Source organism: Lampetra planeri, chromosome 3 (assembly GCF_965212315.1).
Source record: "Lampetra planeri chromosome 3, kcLamPlan1.2.h2, whole genome shotgun sequence".
In the NCBI taxonomy this organism is placed as follows: Eukaryota; Metazoa; Chordata; class Hyperoartia; order Petromyzontiformes; family Petromyzontidae; genus Lampetra; species Lampetra planeri.
Window position 1 is genome coordinate 24,858,431 of NC_136109.1, and position 20,363 is coordinate 24,878,793.

General features: G+C 44.5%; 1 protein-coding gene across 3 annotated transcripts in view; it reads left to right on the top strand.

Annotated features, from left to right (window-relative positions):
• The window catches only part of LOC144742259 (nonsense-mediated mRNA decay factor SMG5-like), a 74,160-nt gene extending 62,355 nt beyond the window's left edge, over positions 1 to 11,805 (top strand). For all 3 annotated transcript variants that reach the window (XM_078624733.1, XM_078624747.1, XM_078624740.1), the window contains 2 exons: positions 1,935 to 2,070; positions 10,329 to 11,805. In XM_078624733.1, the coding sequence (XP_078480859.1) occupies positions 1,935 to 2,070; positions 10,329 to 10,412 (220 nt within the window). In that variant the 3' untranslated portion in view covers positions 10,413 to 11,805. The remainder of the gene's footprint in view (positions 1 to 1,934; positions 2,071 to 10,328) is intronic.
• Positions 11,806 to 20,363: the final 8,558 nt, after the last annotated feature.

Consider the following 20,363-nt stretch of genomic DNA (forward strand, 5'->3'; position numbering starts at 1 on the left):
TTGTGTTTCGTTTCATTTCCCAAACCCTTTCAGCACTTAACCATTTTGTTGCCCGGGGTACAGCTTATAAATTAATAAACCTCTCGGCAGAACACTTCCTCTAGGGGAATAAGGAGGGGGTGTCGTCGCCGCTGACGGCTAAGAGGGAGGGATCTGCACATTTTTGTCAGTGAAGAAGCGCATGGGAAGGATCATCAAATGATGGCTGTCAGAATGAATATCTATCTGCAGATGCCATTAAACAGAGCAGGGGCTTATTAGAGAATTCTCAAATGTGCGACACTCTTCAGCAATGTGAAGTTAGCTCGAATTTACCAGCAAAAATAATTTGGATGATTGCTTGCAGACCACTAGGGCACCATTCCGTATTGTTAACCTGGAGTTCTGGTGTTCTTAAATATACTGGAAAGTTTTTCTTGAGAAGGTACAATGAGGCATCTTGCACTTTGTGGCACAGGTATGAAAACTCTGTTTTGTCATTGCTTTTTAATGTGGAAGCGGAAATCTCCTCCCCCCCCCCCCCACTTTCATTTAGTGAAGAACACGCTCGGTTTTCTCTGGGCCATGGAGAGTATTAAAGAAATGCACACCAGCGATTGCACCCGCTCCACCGCTCACACCGGTGGCACGGCACAAAGAGCCGCCTTTGTACTGAATAATTCACGACCCTATTAATGTCTAGAGGAAAAGCAATCCTTCCCGCGGCCCCAAAACCTCCACCGCTGCCTGTCTTGTTTTCCGCTGCAGAGCCGTGTCACGTTAATAAAAGATGATTTCCTGACTCCATGCACGGCATTGATATGGAAATTGCCTCTACATAATTCACCCGTCAGTGAAGGCATAATTGGCAGCGGTTAGTGTCGAAGTGGCAGGAAGGAAATTTTATATATATGTAAACCATGTTATGTATGTATGTTGAACTTCTTTCGCACCATATGTAGCCAACCGTACTAATCAGATGTGCGGGGAAAGGACAACAAAACAGAAAATGCAGTTCTAAATGAGTTTTCAATCTTGATCTAAAACTTTATAGCGCCAGTGATTTCCTAATATCAGAAGGAAGAGCGTTCCAGACAGCTGCAGAAACGCATCTGAAAGTGCGCGATGCATTGACCGTCCTTGTTCGATGGCTAGCCAAAAGCCGCTGCGAAGATGACTGGAGTTTGTGTGATGATTTATGCTCCTTGACAAGGTCAGCAATTTATTGTGGTTCAATAAGCACTATCGTACAGTGCAAATGTCCCGCAAAACCTGTGTGCAGGTACATCTCATGTGCTGCAGCAAGTTTTTTGCTCGTACATTTTTTTTACGCATTTGTAGAAGAGAGATTTTGTACTGGCACGTCATGGCAAGCTGTGCCTCTGGCTTGGTTTGTCAGCAACAGCTGTTTTGCACCGTGTGTCAATTGCCAGCACAGCATGTTTGAGTCATTGTAATAACGGATTACTGCCTTTAAAGTGACTATATCGGTATATATTCACATAATCGGTATGGGGTGGAGCGGTGGCACAGTGATTCGTTGAGGAGTTTACATTAATATAGATCTGAGGCAATGAAGTCGATTCATTAACAAAAAATTATAATTTGTTGTTGAACCCAATTCAAATTGGCAGCCACCCCCAAATCCTGCGTCCCGAAGGCAGGAAACCCCCTACAAGCCATAGCTTAACGTGGTTGATGATGCCGATTCCATCACCAAGCCCCACCCATCACCTCCCATCCATTGGCACACGTGAGAACGAGGTGAGACAAATTCACTGTTTTTGTGATATTCCATCAGTCGGGTAATCGGACCAATAATCTGTAGGGCAATGGAATATGTAAATAATGAGATATCCAGCTCTGCATTCATGGACACACACGTCTGCCATTTAGGTGGGGGCAAGCTTTGTGCACTGTCCTCAACACCTGCCTTCCGTGCTGATTTCTGCCAGGCGCATGTATCGCATCCTGGACGGATGCAAACAGCTGACAGTGGCTCAGGGTGGAGCGGAGGAGTCGGCGGGAATGGTCACCATCCTGCTCGCCTGCCAACCCCAGGACACTCAGGCTCTCACACCAAACTTGCAGGTGAGTGTGGGAACACAACATTGGGGTGGCGGCCTACCAGCCATGGTAACAATGCCATCATCAGTAACATATGTAGAGCCGTTTATCCAGCATATTGCTGGTTGAAGGCCTGGCCTCCCCATGCACTTCGTGGTTATTGGGTTAGAGGTGGGGCTATACAGAGTTGTGTTGGTTGATTCATTGCTGCTGTGCACTGATAGATCATTCACAGCAATGTACAATTGTCCTGCGGTGTCACAGTGTTCCTCGGCACACCATCACTAAACACTGCTGCACTCTAAAAATGACTCCTTACTACCTCCAGTGAGGTCAATGCTGCTCTATCACTTTGGCTCACAAGTACATTGGCTAAATGGACATAATTTTCAGCCATCCACTGCTCTGGATGAAGGACTTCTCCCACACTATGTGGGATATTTTACCTTATTTTGCCATTCTGGTCACTGCCGTTTGGTGAAGTTGGAGAGCATAGACGTGGCATGTGTAAGTACAATACAACAGTGGATTTTTGTGCAGTGCCCTTTGCTGCCCTTAACACAGCCTGTAACACATGTTATGCATTGTGGTCATGCAATGTAGCGCTATCCAGGCTCATTCTTACTGAGCTCACCGAAATCTAGTGAGATCAGGTGCATTCCAAGTGATTTGGTTATAATCAGCATGAGTAAACGTAAACAAAAAGATTAAAGCAACTTTTTTTTTTAGCATGATTCATTTTATTATTTGTACTTTGTCCTAAATTACATCCCAATTTTGCTCTCAGTTATCACTGAAGAACCCCAGAAGAGCTAATGCTTGAGGCACTTCAGACCGGAGGGAACACACATTTTCATTTATTGAAAAACTTTTTTTTACGAATGTCAATCTTATAGCCTGATAAATAGGACTTTAGGGATCTTACTATATAAATAGATGAAACAGGGGGATGCTACCTCTGTGTAATGGTTATCACACTGGACTTCGATCTCCTGCCACAGCGGTTGAAAAAGTGGCCAAGTTTCTTAAACCCTCCCCGCATCTGTCGACCCAGCAGTATAAATGGGTACACCACAGTTAATCGATCGGCAGGTCGCTTGTGGTGGGGTATCGTGTAGATACTCCCAGCTCTTCCAAGCCGTCTGACAAGTGTGGAAGTCGGCCAGAATATCCCCAAGAGGGGCTGTCCAGAGCTCCCTCAAATGGAAAGGCGTTTACCAGCCATGGCTTGAGCAAGTAATTGCAGGGCTGCACCATTGCCTTTTACTAAGTGGAATGAGAATGGTTAAGTAAAGAAATAATGTTCATTGCTTTGGTAACTAGATTTTGTTGGTCGTTTTTTTTAATACATGTAATTTCACAGCCTGCTGTAAAACATACCATCCGTGTACATGTGTGACATAGCGCAAGAACACTGTGTGTGCTGCTGTTATCCTCCAAGGCTCACTACATTATCCACACACACAGCAACAAACCTGAAAGCAATATTCCATTGCTGTCTGCAACTGGGCACGTTTGTATTCCTGCATTAGGGTGGTCTAATTTGTCTGTTAGTCTAGTTTTGCAGCATCTGTTTTTGTAGATTATTTTCCATCGCACAGATGTGCTTGACACTAAAATGTTGGTCTCTTTGTTCAATCAGACCTTCACTTGCGCAATTTACACTTAAGTGGGGCATCTCAGAAATGCATCTTTTGTGGATGTGGGTTTTTTGTTTTTTATGGAGTGTCCGTCCTTGCGATTTGCAGCTACTCTGTTGCCATGAACGCAGCACTTGGCTTTCTGTTTCTGTGCTTTAGCCCGAGACTGAGAGCGAGGCCTCAGAATCACATTGTGTTCCCCCTAATAGAATTCAATATTAATTTAAGTCAGCGGCTTGCGCACAAAATTTGAAATAGCTTCTCAAGTGACATGTTGAAAGCAGAGTCGTGCAAAAAGACACGTTGACCCAGGCATCAGAAAGAGAGAGTGCTTTTCATTCTCACACACTCATTCTGTGTCCACTCTGCGGAATTGGAAAGATGAGCATTGTGATGTGCACCCTTCCCTCCCCCACATTTCCCCACAAAAGCCTCCTCCCATCCTGACTGTATCCTAGATCATTTCTCTACTTGTGTGTCAATCTACCGGTCTGGATGCAAATGGAGAGGGAGTAAAATGGGTTCGGCAATTATGCAGACCTCACAACTACAAAGTGGCTATTCACTTCTCCCACACACAATAATTTGAGTACATCAGCAGAAGCACAGAATAAAGTTTTGATGTATTGTCTGACGGTTTAATGCTTCTGTCCATCGTGCTGAGTGTAGTACTACAAAAGCAGCCACTTCATGAAAGGGAAGAAAAATATTGAAATAAAGAATAATGTTCAAAAACAATGAATGATACAATTGTCTTTGTATATATATAAGAGAATATTGAAAATAATCACCATCTTGACCACTCAAGTATGTGTACTAATTGCAAACAATTCCAAACATTTGTTTTGGACATGATTTTAATACACATTCGTCAGCATTAGCATTTCTCCATTGAGACGATGTGTTCGATAGATTATTCACATGATAAGCCTTATGTCTCCATCAGGGTGAGATCAGGAAAAGCAAGTAACCTCCAACTGAACGAAAAGACAAAACTAAACAGAAGCAATAAATATGTACTTGGAAAAGTAAATCACTCTTGTGACTTACAGCGATCTTCATGGGTTATTTTGGAAATATTCTTTCGGTATTCTTTGGAGGAAACCTAGCCATGAGGGGACCCATTAAAATATTACATGAATTCTCACTCTGCTTTACTTCTAAAGCCTTCTTAATTTCTGCTTTTAATTAAAGAAAAAATATCACAGTGGTCCTTTTTTTGTGCCTATGACCAAAGCACCCAGAATGCACCTGATCTCAGCAGATTTTGGAAGCTGAGCAGAGTTGGCCCTGGATAATACATTGATGGGTAATGAGGAACCACTCTACATGCCAGGTCGTCACAGGCATTGGCGGGGCTGTGCGACATAGTAGTCAGCAGAGGGCAGAGCAGCAAAATCCATGTATCCATTTGTTGTCCTGTACTTGTTGGCTCCCATGTCTATGCATGCGATGGGGAGGTGGAGGACAGCTCTCATCCAACAGTATATTGACAATAGACCTGTTCACATAGATAGCTTTCTTTCACAATGGGAGTAGCTGGAGACATTATGCCACTTATGCAACCATATTTCTGCATTCACTAGCTCACCTCATATAAAAGCATCAGCCTGGGATATTGTGGGCTACGCATGGATTTGACTCTAGCCGTGCCATCATTGTATGGTCAGTGGGTATAGGCGTTGTATGGCACTTTGTAAAATAAGCTATTTGGACGCTGCCTCCACTTGTGCACCAGTATCCGTGTCTGGTGATCAGCAGGAAAACCCAGCGTGGTTGAAATAGTGGCACTTGTGCCACTGGGTCAGCATCTTGTAGCTGCCGAGAGGGCACACTCCCCACTCTCGACCTTGCTGGATTTTCACAGCTCTGGTTTCACAAGTTTCTCTCAGTGCCCCATGCCTGCTTCTGGCTTTGCAGCTTATTTTATAAAGTGTTGTCAAAACCATTACAAGTGTGTTGTTATTGGCTTTTAGAGCTCCATTTAAAGGCACTTATCAGTCAATTACAAGCAAGTATTCTGAAAATAGGGACACAGAATGATGCTCACGCGCACGATCAACTTCTCTCTCTGGCCCACCGAGACTGCAGGCGTGCTGTTAAGTGAAACTGAAATTAGTTATTACAGACAATTATAATTTACTAATATAGAGTACCGAGCTCGTTTAATCTCAGTGAATAAATATGCAGAATATATTTGAACTACATTAAAAAAGAAACTTCACTCAAACTTTCGTACATGTACAATTTACAACTGAAGTTTATATTGTTATCTCTAAACGAAAAAAACAATCGCAATTTATTTATTTTGGCGACTCCGTCCCACCGCGGACATAAACGCCACAACCCACATGGCGCGGATCATTGTCTTGTCATGTCGTCCATGCACAGCAAGGACGAATGCGCAGAAGAGCTGAATAAGCGAATGCACTCCATGCTCGGGTATGGGCAGGATCATAAGTCTTATCCACAGCTGCTCAAACTGCCTACACGACTTAAGTCCTTTATTTGTCATAAAGGTAAGCATAATACAGTGAAACTGCTTTCTTCTCTTCATCATTATTTGTGACCTAGCAATGTCTGCAGCCAGGATCAATCGATGACAATCCTATTACCTGCAGATATTTAACAGATGAGTCGCGTTGCATCGTTAATTCCTCCTGTTTGATAATACTTCTCTTGTCCATATGCATCTGTGCAGATAGGTTATTTTTTGCAGTTAAGCCATAGTCCCCGCATACCGCTCGTATCAATGCGGATAAGAGTAGCGGCGACCCACTACTCTGCAGGGTAACATTGGTATAAACGCTTGTTACAATATGAACAGCGCATTGAAAACGCGTACTATTTTATGTACTGCTTACAAAGTGTGTTCACAAATCCACACTGAGAAACACGATGATTGACAGAGGGGTGTAAATTATTTTTTCGATAGTATATTTAAATAGAGGTACTGCAGGTAAGTAGATTTCAGTTTTAAAGGCATAGTTTAACAAGACAACACTTGCCACCATCCTTCAAACTCATTGGTGAAAAAGAGCAAAGTTTTTGTTTACATTATAATGTTTATGCGAGAGCCGGGGGCTTATGGGACCCCGGGGTCCCGCCACAAGGTTCAATTGACAAATTAACACAAACGAGTATTTTCATGTATTATCCAAAATATGTCCTAAGCCTAACAGATCTTGTTTGGGATGCCAAGTTTTTAGGTGCTCCTATAATCCCCATAAGCTTGCATGCCACAAGTCACACCTGCATAAAGCCACAAGGACGTTTGGCTCTATATAGCTATAATTAGTGTTTGGACAAATGATTATTCACATAAGCATTTGGTGACATTTGTAAAACAATGAGGATCTTGAATTGAGTTAACCAGAATGGTTGGAATGACTTTTTCACTTTACACTGAAAGGGTTTTTCAGGCAGGCACCCAGGGAGTATTTGTGAGTCATCGCTCTCTGCATTGTGTGCCCTTAGTCTGGGTGTCCTGTTCATGTGAAAACAAAAGTGGTTTTGCATCTAAACAAAACTGATGGCCCAGGTATTGGTCTGACACAAAACAGGTCACTTGACACAGACAATAGAAGGACACCCCAAGGTCTTTTGTGATGTTATTGCTTGACTTGCCTTTTGTCTTGCGTGGCAACTTGACCAGTCACTCCTAGTCATTATAATACCTGTGCACTGTGTGTGCACCGTATGCATATATTTTGATCAAAATGATAATTTACAGACTAGAAATCTGCAGTAATCGTGGATGAGGAGTTAGTGGATCACATATGGATAGTGGTGATATTTGTGAGACATCTGCACGCCTACAACGTGATGAAGTGCGATTTATGGGTAGTACAACAAGTAGGTTAGCTGATCATTTTTTTGGCTCTTCTCCCCATACATGCATGGGATTTTGCTTGGGTATAGCTGAACTAGATCCCCAGGAAAGATTTAAAATCATTGCTTTTTTTTACGAAATTGTAAAGTGAGTGTCATGGACATGGAACCCTTCTAGTCAAGTCGTTGTGTGCATGAGGGCTTTCGTAAAAACAAGCATGGTGCTCCTAAAGCGTCAAGCTTATTTAGCACCACTGTTCACAGAGAAGCACACATTATTGCAGTTGCTTGTGTATTTATGCACATAGCAAACCTGAGGTATATTGGCTGCATATGACGTAGTGTTTACATGTCCGTGTTTTTGGACTCGACAATACCCCCGCAGCTCCTCTGCTGAACGGACATATCTTGTACGTGCATATTTTTTAAACTAGTCCAGCAATTTGCATCATTCAAGCCTCGCTGCCCGTTTTATCCTGCTGCTGCCGCTGTGCCTGTTGACAATGACATGTTTATGTTGTACTTTAGCCAAGCAGGGTATTACATGCATGGGTGGCTTTTGTTGAAGTAGGGAGGGATTATATAAAAATAGTTGGTAATACTAGGGTTAAGTGACCCATCTGGCCATACCACTCCCTTCCCTAACCCTGGCCATCCCCCTTTCCCTCCCATTTCACCCTGCCCTGCCTCCCAGGGACTACTCTGTTTGCTAATTCAGGCAAAATGGTTACTGGGGTCGGGGAAGTGGCCGCAGGCATCTCTCACGCCACGGTTCACTTGTTCGGTCCCAGTTCTGGTGGGTGGAGGGGGATGCTGAGTGATGGAGAGATGTGATGTTGATAATGGCACAATGATGACGCTGTTTTATTTTTTTGAGCAAGGACTCTCTGTGAGCTGCAGGGTCCTGGCCTGGCTTGTCGCAGTTTGTAAGAGAGATGGACAGGGCCGTGGCTCAATTTAGAAGTGGCCAAGCGCATTTTCTCATTGTGCGTTTCATATGTTGTTAAACTTAACGGGTTATATGTTCACCCTTGAATTTTGTATTGTTATTACATATGTAAATATTTCCTCCCAAAATCATACTGAAATTTACAATATAACCATAAAATAATAATTTGTATGTGGAAGAGGCATATATAATGAAGCATGCCAAAATATACGATATGGCACCACATATTGATACGTATCTTCTTATACTGGCGAAGCTACAACACAACTACAATGAAGGTGCAGAAGAGTTTGATATTGACAAATACATATAAGTGCTTGAATATTAATGTGCACCTTATAGGGACAGAAACGTGCACTCTGCATGTGGCGGTGGTTTTATTAATTGTTTAATTTTTCCTTCGAGTGTGAAATTGCCATACCCCTGCATTCCGGTGGCACGTGTTGTGACATTATCATTGTGAGACATGGAAATGAGCCATGCGCAAGCCGCCCAAGCCTGCCGTTTGACACAAAGGCATTTCACACTTAAATATTAACCAGCGTTCTCCATGTCCCATGCCATGTTCCGAGTGGCCTTTATACCTCATTAGTCCGCTGTACCTGGGTGTTTGCCGGTGGGGTAGTGGAGTTGGGGGAAGGGGGATGGGTCCAGTGGGAGAGGGGGAGACATGAGTTTCTCTCAGCAAGGGAAAAAAAACTCAAAAAGCTGACAACTTAAAGAGCTGTCAGCTATATAGTTTTGTTTCCTTTTGTTCCAGTATAGAGTTCTGTTTTTAGTCTTCTTTTATAGAAGAAAACTGCTCTGACCAAATTCATGTTTTATGTAAAACACCCACCCTTTTCCTCAGAGTGATCAGTAGTCATTCGGTGATTACTTTACATGAAACCTGGAAGGAAAAAAAAATGGTTTTCACAGTTTTGCGATTTATTTTTGTATTGTATTTAAAATTCAATGCATTTATAATGAGACGGTACAAATTTCAGAAGTATAAAAGTATCGTACCTCATCACTTTTTGAAAAAAAGTATTCGTCTTTACTGTTTAAAAAAAAAACAGATTTGTTTTAGCAAAGCCTTTAAGCAATAGTACTATTAAAAATATGTTTCTATAGGTAACTCACCGGTTGTAATTAAAAAGCAATTGATTTATTCTGTTTTAGCATTTTCTGGCTATTCTCAGAAGACCAATTAGTACATTGTTTTCAAAAATTGTTTAAATTGAAACTAAACACATAAATGCTGGCCGTGTTATAAATATATAATTTCATATAAACTGACTGCAAAAATGCAGTAAAATGATCAGGAAGAGAATTGCATCTGTTAAAAACATAATTACAAAAACTCTTCAACCAATAATTATTACAACTACTACAATGGCCTTGACATGTATGCACAATGCATCATAATCATTTTTAATTCCATTGTCTACAGTCATAAACTGGGTTCGCATTCAGTTTTGCTAACTTACATGCATAATAATCATACATTCCCCAATATAGATCTGCAAAACCCCTACATTTGTTACATGATAATTATTTGTTGCCTTATTTTTTGTTATTTCTCTTTACATTATCTCAAAGCGGTGTGAAATATTCATCTATTTAATGAAATGTGCGGCCTACGTTGTGGCCCAAAAATCCATGTTGTACTGTATGCCTATGCTCCGACCAGTAAGCTCCACACCTTTACCAACCCACGTGATGAATTGTGGTCAAATAACCCCCAAGACCTGCACGGCATGGGGAGGCCCTTATCCAAGAATGGATTCACAACAGTGCTGGACATGTATAATGATTGCGGTATTCTTATTTGGTGTGGCGGTGTAACCAATGCTGACTTTGCTTTCCCCTTTGCCCTCCAGGATGCTATCCGGGAGGCTCAGGAGAGCGGGATTCACGTGCGGAACGTGCAGGATTTTTACAGACAGTGGCGAGAATTGGGATGAGCAGTGGTGGTGAGGAGCACCTATGGAGAGACGACATGCTGCCCCAGAGGGGGCAACCTTTTGGGGATGGCAGTAGCAGCGGGTGGCAGTAGCAGCGGGTGGCAGCAGTAAGATGAGAAAAAAAAACAAAAAAAAGATCAGACACCCACCAGCTGCCTGATTGCCCTGTCCGGTGGATGTCACTGCTGTGTTTGTTAGAGGGGAACAGGGAAGGGGGCACTTTGTGGGCTGGGAGGTTTGTTGGGGCTGGGTGGGGAGTCGGGTGGTGCATGATGGGGTTTGCCAGGTGGGAAAGCCAGGGCCATGGTGACCGGCATACACAGAAAGCTGCCAATCCTGTCAGCGCCACACCACAGACAGCTGCACGCTACTCTTGTCAGGGAGCCTCTACAGCCGCTCGATAAAATGGCACTGTGGAAAGATTCTTGACCCAACGATAACTTCCCCAAAGTACTTTCCCTTGAAAAATGTTTTACTTCCCCGCTAAGTTTCTGAAGCATAGGAATATGTGATGAAATGCTATGCTTCATTGACATGGTGTGTTGTCATTTCTCATTCCTTATTGGTTTTGGGGTGCATTATCTGAAGCCACACAACACGCTATTGAGCCACACGGAAAGCCATGCCAAATTGGACTGAGCTGTCCGAAGTAACAGCACCATTGATTTGGCCACTTTACAGTTTGTCCACATTTATGGACACCTCAGTTTGATTTGGGTGATATCTTTAAAAATGTATGTTTTAACACATCTGAGAAGGACATCAAGAATACATTGGTATAAGTTTAAACCACTTTTGGTTTGGCGCGATTTCTTTTTCTGTGACCACAATTTAATCGCTTCAATTGCCGATGCAAGAGAATGTCAATGCCATTTGTCCCAGTGTCGTGTGTGTGCACACACATTGGATTATTGCAAAAAAAATAAAAAACACCGCTACCTTGGTACCATTAAAGCCAACGCACACGAACCACCAGCGTGGCCACTGTGCATACAACCATTGGTGTTTTGAGGCAGGGTGCATGCATAGCACTTACCAACACCACACTCATGGATTTTTAAAGCCTGCCCTTATTATGAAAGAGATTTAGTGAGGACGGTGTACGTGCGTGAGAGTGTATGTGTGCTTTTTTTCAAAAATATTCATTATTTTTCAATCATAGGCAACGGCAGTGGCCACACTGTCGCAACTGCTTGTTGCACCTGATTCGTTTCACACAGTAAACCATGTTCCTGTTACTTACTTTGTGTGCGTGCACCTGTTTTAAATTGTGTAATTTTCTCACTCTAATTTACCAATCTAGCTCCTTCGTTTTAACTTATACAGTAGTGTCACCGTTATGTGTAACATGCTGTAACAACCGAGCTGAAAAATAAAGAGCAAAACAAAAATCGCCCGTACCGTCTGTGCCCTTGTTGTAAGTAATGCACCTGAAAAAGAGAACTGGTTGCCAAAGCGTGTGTGTGACAAGCACGTTCGTCACACACTTTGATCTACTTACGCACTCTCCAGATTTCCACATCCACTACCACTTTCTATCGTGCGGCCAGATATTCTAATTATTTAATGTGTTCCCCACTAAATTGGTTCTGCGCAGATTGCAAGGGTTCAGCGGGGCGAATCCCATTTCCACAAAGCGACGCTGCAGGCCATTACCAAAGAGCCCCCCCCCCCCCCGCTAAGTAGACGTTAAATGGCGTGACGTCATTTTCTGTTGTGTGCCATTATCATGGCTTACATTAATCATAACCACAGTTCTCTGCCAGATTGTGGTGGTTTTGTTTTGCGTGGATGCTGACACCTGCTCATGTTACCTTATTTAACTGCCACATTTGTGCCTCTTGGTGTATGAAAGCACACGATATCAGTGTGTACGTGTCGAACATCCTTTAATTATGCACTGCGTATGTAAAAATCCTGTGTATGGGTGAATACTTTGCCCAATGAGGCATGACATAGCCGAGTTGGCATGGGCCATGATGCAAGGAATGAAATGGGTTCCCCAGTACCATTTCTCACCTTTTCGTAGCCTTGCACCTGAACTCTAACCTGGTTGCCCCCTCGTTAGCTGTACCGTTGCTGAGAAAAAACAACTCGCCGGATTGATCGTGAAAAGCATACATGAAATTTGTGAACTGGTGCAGGCACATGGTAGAGTAACGTGTTTTCAAAAACGTGGGTCCGGATGTGGAGATGTTGGTTTTCTCACCTGATATACTCCCACAGGTCCCCTGCGCCACTCACCTGCGTCCCTTTGGACTGGGGGGCAGGTGTGCTAGCAACCTCTGCCCCCCACAAAGCTGCTCAGGGACGTGTTAATTGCATTGGTCGTGTCGAGCACAAGTCTTCATTTACCCAGATCCCATGCACCCGCTCAACTCTCCAATCGGCTGCAATGCATGCACGTGTGCAGCCACACACACACACTCGTACTTGTGTAAAAGCCATTGCGCGCGTGCTGGCTAACCCCCCTTGATCATTCCTGAGCTCTGGGCGCCTCATTATTTTTTTAGATGTGTACTGGGAATAAGCAGTGGATCCATGTCAACTGGGAGACCAGAAGAAAAACGCCTCGGTGTACCAGGTACAATTTCTCGAGGCGCATGCGTTGACGCCGCCACGGTGAAGCCGCTTGCCGAATTTTGGAAGCAACAACCACAATTGTGGGTGGGAACAGCTGGTCCGGGAACCGTCGGTAAAGACTAAAAGCACGACTGCAAATAATTAGCTGCCCTGGCGCACTGCAGCCACCGGTTTAAAAGGTGGGGCTATATACAGTGCATTGGTAGGTGATACACGGATCTACAATTAGTTTGTACTGACTTCTCAGCACGCCATCATTAAACACTGGTACACTCCATAAACACAACGCCTTGCTGCTTCCATGGGATCAACACTGCTATATCGCATGTGGCCACATGTACAGTGCTAAATGTCCATAATCACAATAATAGCAACTAATGGTATTCATATTATTTGGGTCTTTCGGTAAAGTCACGTAGATAGGTTCAAAGAAAATAACAGAAAACTACGACGTTTCGATCGCAACGCAAGCGGTTGTCATCAAAAAAGAGGAAAGCTGCTGAGGCAGGATGTTTTAAAGGTTTGAAATGGGTGTAGCCCAAGGGTCATAAACGAAGTAGGCGGTGCTATTGATGTTAATGCCAGAAATCCGCATGTTAATGTAAGAGCCCATCCATAAATGACGTCACGCGATTTTGGACGATTTTTGACCCCCCCCCCCCCCGTCGTCACACGGCGTTTCAAAAAGTCAGACCTTTGAACCTATCTACGTGACTTTACTGAAAGACCCAAATAATATGAATTCCTGCAGTCACGAAAGCTTTAAGTCAAGATTTAATGCTATTCATCCCATTGTAAATGTATATCGGGCTGGATTAAAGCTTTGCCATGTCGTGGGAGGTGATCGGCCATACTTCACCACGATGGTCAGAGCTAGTTTGTGAAGATAGGGTCCAAGAACTGGTCCAGGTATCCCTCGCCACTGAGCATAGCTTTGGACAGGAGGAAAAACGACCATCGCTGGGTTTGTCGGGCGGTGTGTCGTCACTCCACAAATGGACTTAAGTTATTTGTGGGCATGTAACGGTTCTTGTCCACCAAGACCCTCCTAGCGCACACAATTCAATGCACATTGAGCTCATTGTGAATGAATTGGGAATCAGTCGAATCGTGGCATGCCTATAGTTTGTATCGTTGACCAGGCATAATCCTTTATTTAATTCATACCATGCCATTTCACAATCATGTTGCTCGTGAAAAAACACGTATATTTTTTATGTACGCAATTATATACAGTAATTTTAAAAGGTTGAATACAATACTGTAATTATGAACACTTTAATTTTATTATACCAGAATATAAAACCCAATGTAAATCAATTGTATCACGAAAATATCCTTCACATCAATGTTTAGCATTTTTAGCGGAAAACGTCATAAAAAAATAGTCCAAACTTGTTCGAAATGATTTTTCATCTTAAGTTTCTACTTCTTGCATATATTCAATATTTAATTCTTCCTCTAACGCTAAAAGGTTGCAAAAAAATCGACATTTTTATCCAAAATCAAGGATTAGTATTGTGAAAATTAATGAGTGTCTCATGTTTACAGATCGTGGTAGAATTAGCTGACGTGAGTAAATTAATTGAAAATATTAATTACAATGTATCTGCAGTATATATTTCATAGTGTAACATTTCTATCATACATGCATCACATTTTGATTTAAAAACTAAATATTAATTCATTCCGACAACCTTGGCCCAATTTGGCTCCAACTGTGCTCAAGGCTGGTGTTGACTGCACATCAATAAAGAATGCACGATCTCAAACGAATAAAGGACCATGCATCAAGGCTATGCAGAAGGGAATTTGACTTGATTGCTATTGTGTTGTTGGTGTCAACAGGTAATGGGTGTGATTCATCAAGGGATTTATGATTCCTTCGTATGCTAAGTGATAGTGATACCATTGTTTCCTTTCTCGCTTATGCTTACACGACAAAAACGCTCATCCAAGCATCGCTAAGCTCTTCTGTAATCGCTCTGGTGTCCATACCAGACTTTGTGAGAAGTGGCAGAGAAGCTTTGAAGTGGGAAAATGGAAGAGCCCCGAGAGTTGTAACAACGTTTGCAGGTCAGAGTGGCTGATATCAACACCAAACTGAGCAATTCATTGATTCTGTCTCGTTTGAACTGCCAGACACACTGTTTATTTTCGGGGGCGTCCCCGCTTACATCTCGTGTTGCTGCTGCCTGCTGCCATCCTTGACTCAATGGTGGCATGGAAATGGGACGGCTCCCGAGTCTTTCTGTACCGTGCCGGTCCATCTATTTTTTCAGGTTTGTTTGGTCACCTTCGTGGTGCCGATTAAGCATGCAGTAAGTAGCAGGACATGGCAGCTTCGTGACTCAGCCACAAATAGCCTTACCTGCCCGAGGTACCATTTTGTGCTACGCTGAAGCAAATTCACCAAGATACAAATGTGATAACCCCCATAGTTATCTACCCACACAAAACCAACCAAAATATCCCACTTTGCTATAAGCATGCCATTATAGGTTGGTGTGGCCAGCACTGCACATCCAGACATCTGTCTACCCGGTGATGATGTACACAACGATGCGAATACCTATGCGGAGTCAATCTAGAAAAGGCTCGAATGTGTTGATGAATGAGATTTGAGTGTTTATAATAAGGCTATGCTTAGATATCAATTGCCATTGTTGTACATTGTCAATTTATCAGCATGCTAAATACGCTGGTAATGGTGTATTGATCAATTGATTTAAACTGATCTGCATCATTATGCACAAAATAATCAATTATGTTCGATTCGTATGTTTTGTGTCATCGGTTCACATAAACCATACGGTCATTACGAGGTTCCAAGTTCACGCAATGGCAAAATAATGTATTATTGGAATATAATCGATCCACTAAATCATGGAAATTGAATAGTGAAGGGAAGGGGAGGTGAAATTGTAACATGCACATTGTTAAACCTCTTCACCGACCATTATTATTTTATTACTTCCCTTCTACGTGACTTTACCGAAAGAACCCAGAAGATGACTCCCCACACTGTTTAGCCATGTCGTTTTTCTTGTGAAGCCCCACCACCAAAGTCCAACTCTGCACATCAACCAGTGTCAACCATCACACACGCAGGCCAGTGCCAAGTGCTGGGCGAATTGAATATTAGTGACCGTCCATAAATGACGTCACGCACCTGGGGGGGGGGGGTCAGGCATTTGTGACGATGTGTGACGAGGGGGGGGGGGGTTGAGAAATATGTCACATCAAAATGCGCAACTTTAAATAAATATAGAAAATACGTTCTACTTAATTAATTACACTTTTTAATACATGTTTTCTCCTGCAACATCAGAGTGCAGCGGCGATTTGAAGCATGTTTTATTGGGGGGGGGCAGAGCTTTGTGACGTCATATTGGAGGGGGGGTCTGACTTTTTTGTGACGCCGTGTGACGAGGGGGGGGGAGAAAAAAATCGTCCAAAATCGCGTGACGTCATTTATGGACGGCCCCTTATACGACACTCGTTCTCGTGGCTGGTTGATTGCAAGTAGGAGGGTAGTAGATTCACAGGGGTAGTACTCGTGGCTGGTTGGCTAGGGTCCGTGAGAACTAACACTGCGTGGCTAGTTCGCCTTGGGATGGGAATCTACAGGTCGAGTGGATAATACAGGTAGGAACAATGTTCCACACTGCCCACCAGAGATGTATTGTCTGTCTGTCTGACTGTCTGTCTGTCGTGCATAAATAAATATATAATACACACAGCTCTTTGATTGGTGGAGACCTTACAAACAGCTCTTTGATTGGTGGAGACCTACTGCCGGGTACGGGGAGGGGAGGTGCCTAAGGGAGGAGGGTCAGGGGAGGGGCCTAAGGAAGGGGGGAGTCATGAAAGGGGCCTGAGGGGGGGGGGTCAGGAGAGGGGCCTAAGGGGGGGGGGTCAGGGGAGGGGCCTAAGGGAAGGGGGGTCAGGGGAGGGGCCTAAGGATATGGGGGGGTTGGTCAGGGGAGGGGCCTAAGGGAGGGGGGTAATGGGAGGGGCCTAAGCAAGGGGGAGGGGCAGATAGTTAAGGGGGCTGGCTACCTGGCTGGCTGCCTGGCTACCTGGCTGTCTGCCTGGCTACCTCAAGTCAAGTTATCTTTTATACAGGTAGGAACAACAGGTTCCACACTGCCCACCAGGTATGAGTTGTCTGGCTGTCATGCACGAATGCGCTGTCCAACCAAGTTCCTACCAGAGGTGTGGACTCGAGTCATGTGACTTGGACTCGAGTCAGACTCGAGTCATGAATTTGATGACTTGCGACTCGACTTGGACTTGCATAACAATGACTTTGTCCCACCTATGAGATGTGGACTCGAGTCATGTGACTTGGACTCGAGTCAGACTCGAGTCATGAATTTGATGACTTGCGACTCGACTTGGACTTGCATAACAATGACTTTGTCCCACCTCTGGTTCCTACCTGCCCACTCCGAAGGAACGTGTTTGGCCATCTGGCCAGGAATGTTTATTTTTATTGTTTTATTATTTCCATTCTACGTGACTTTACCGAAAGAACCAAGAAGATGAAAAAGCGTTTCTGTTGTTGGCTAGGGCGCTCCGCACCCCAAAACCACTGGTCCAGCCTCCCTCCCCGTTGCACCACGTGGTCTTTTCGTAATTTTGTTTGTGTTTTCCTGGTTTCGTGGCGTTTTTATTCTCCTTCTCGTAAGCGTTTGGTCTTTCGTCCCTCCCCCGCACGCTCCACGCTGGTTATTAATGGGGTGCGTTGTGCCGCATCTAATGTGCGAATGTGTGGTGGGGGGGGGGTGCCTCCCTCCCCTGCCCCTCCCGCTCGGCGTATTGTAATGAGAGCCAGGCTGTGTTACTTAATCGATATCAATCAACCTTGTGCATTACTGCACTAACACCCATCCTCCCTTCTCTCCCCCCCCCCAGAATTATCGCATCACCTCCAACCCACTCCATTCTCACTCCCCCCCCATTCTCATTCCCCATCCTCACTCCGAGAGGCGGCCGCTGTGCGTCTCCACTGTGCTGTGTGCGCAGCTGAGTTTTATGATCGGAGGCTCTGGGCTGTGCGCGCTAACGAGGCAGCGCTCTCCCCCCCCACTCACCCCCCTCCCCCGTCTTCCCTCGCGCTAATTGATTCGTTTGAGTGTCTTTGTTAAGAGTCTTCGTCTGTTAAGCAGTCGACTGCCCAGAATGAATGGTGAGGACTGCTCTGGCTGCTTTTTAGGGCAACAATCCAACAATGATGGTGGCATGCAGTGGTGTACTTTTATACTGATAGGAACCTCCTGGTTACACCAGCCCACAGGGGATTATTGTGTCCGTCCGTCGTGCAGGGAAGGGCTGGGTGGGGAGGGAGGGGCTGGGTGGGGAGGGGAGGGGAGGGTGGGGAGGGGCTGGGTGGGGAGGGGTGGGGCTGGGTGGGGAGGGGTGGGGCTGGGTGGGGAGGGGCTGGTCACCCCGTGGTGCCCTTGTAAAACTCAACGTTTAACCTACTCACGCCGGCTTGTGCCCGCCCTCACAGTCGGGCATATTTGCGGAATACACTACGCCGCCGTTGACCCTGGCCATTGACCGAGCAATCCAAAGTTCCTTCCAGCTCCCTCCGCAGGAATGTGTTTTTAACTGACGTCCATTTCAGGATTTCTCTTTCAACAATCGGACCGAGTGACGTGGTCGTGTTGTGGCGACCTCACAATTCACTCGATGTGGTTCGGGCTAATCGCGTTAAGCCCGGAGCGAAGTGTTGTAGTGTGTGAATGTGTTTATGTACAGGTGTGTGCATGTGCATCTTCAAATATTGGCCCGGCTGAGATCAACTCCACTAGAGGCCGTCCATAAATGACGTAACGCACCTAGGTGGGGGGGGGTCAGACATTTGTGACGATGTGTAACGAGGGGGGGGGGTTGAGAAATGTGACATCACATCAAAATGCGCAACTTTAAATAAATATAAACACGTTCTACTTAATTATACAATGACAATAGTTGTTTAAAGCGATTTGAAGCATGTTTTATTTTTTTGGGGGGGGGGGGGGGGCAGAGCTTTGTGACGTCATATTTGAGGGGGGGTCTGCCTTTTTGTGACGATGGGCGGGGGGGGGGGGTAAAAAAATCTCAAAAATCGCGTGACGTCATTTATGGACGGCCCCCTACTCACGATAACGTATTTCAATGGAGGAACAGACAGCGCAAAAAGAATGACGGTCGGTTGTCGAGACCAGCGACGGCGTAGCAGTCAAAGGAAGGAAGGAAGACGCTCGAGATCAGTTGTTCTTCTCTTGCCCTGAGGCGCACGCACCCCCTGTGGGGTGCGATTATGCCCTTTCTGGGGGTGCGAGACGCGGCCAGATTTGTTAGGAAGGTAATTCATCGACACACATGGGCACGTAAGTACAACGACTTCGTTTCATCAAACGCTATGTATGTATCAACATTATACTTTTTTTTTTACGATTGAGAACCAAAAGGGCTGCAAGGCTGCAGTGAAGGTTAAGAACCAGTCTGCTCTAGAGGCTGTCCGCCTAGAAGATCAGCGATCTCCAATAAAGTATCCTCTGGTCGAACAGCTTTCCATGGCCGGCACGACGTGGGGGGAGGCCTTAATCGAGCAATGGATTAAGGGGGCTCCTAAATTAACATCATTTGGTCTCCTCACGCGGCGCTGAAGATGAATGGTGCGAGCACGCCCAGTGGGGGGTGTGCAGTTGAAGGGACGCTGTGATGTCCGTGATGTAATGAAAAGGAATCAGATGAATCCGCCCTCCACTACACACACAAGGGCAGAGATAGACGTAACAAAGATCTATCCCTCTCCCTTTTTTTTTAGAAAAACTTTTATTTAACCAGGTAAAAAAAAACCCTTGAGGTTAAAAACCTCTACTAATAGGGGGTTTCCCCCTTTTTCCTGGCAACAAAACAAGGAATCATGCTTACGTTAACCACAATACTTGCAGTCAAATGCAAAAAAAAATATTCTGATAATGTTTTTTTTTGCATTTGACTGCAAGTATTGTGGTTAATGTAAGCATGATTCCTTGCAAAAGGTGTCAGTTTTGTTGCCAGAAACAAGGGGAAAAACCCTATTAGTATATTTTGGTACTGGCAAAGGAGGTCCCATGATGTTAAAAACCTCTTTTGCGAGTGGGACCTGGAAATGCGGTGTGGACTGGTCACAGTACTCATGAACAAGCTCCCTATTAATTACATTTTCAGTTTCAGTTTCATTTATTTGGTAGAGATCTGTGAGCCATTCGGCTCTTGAATCGGGTGCAACCGCAACAAACAAAAACATGAACAAGAAACATCTTAAAGTGACTACGCGCAAACAGAAAAATCCAGGGAAAAATAGCAACGTCTTCCAGAAAAAGCATC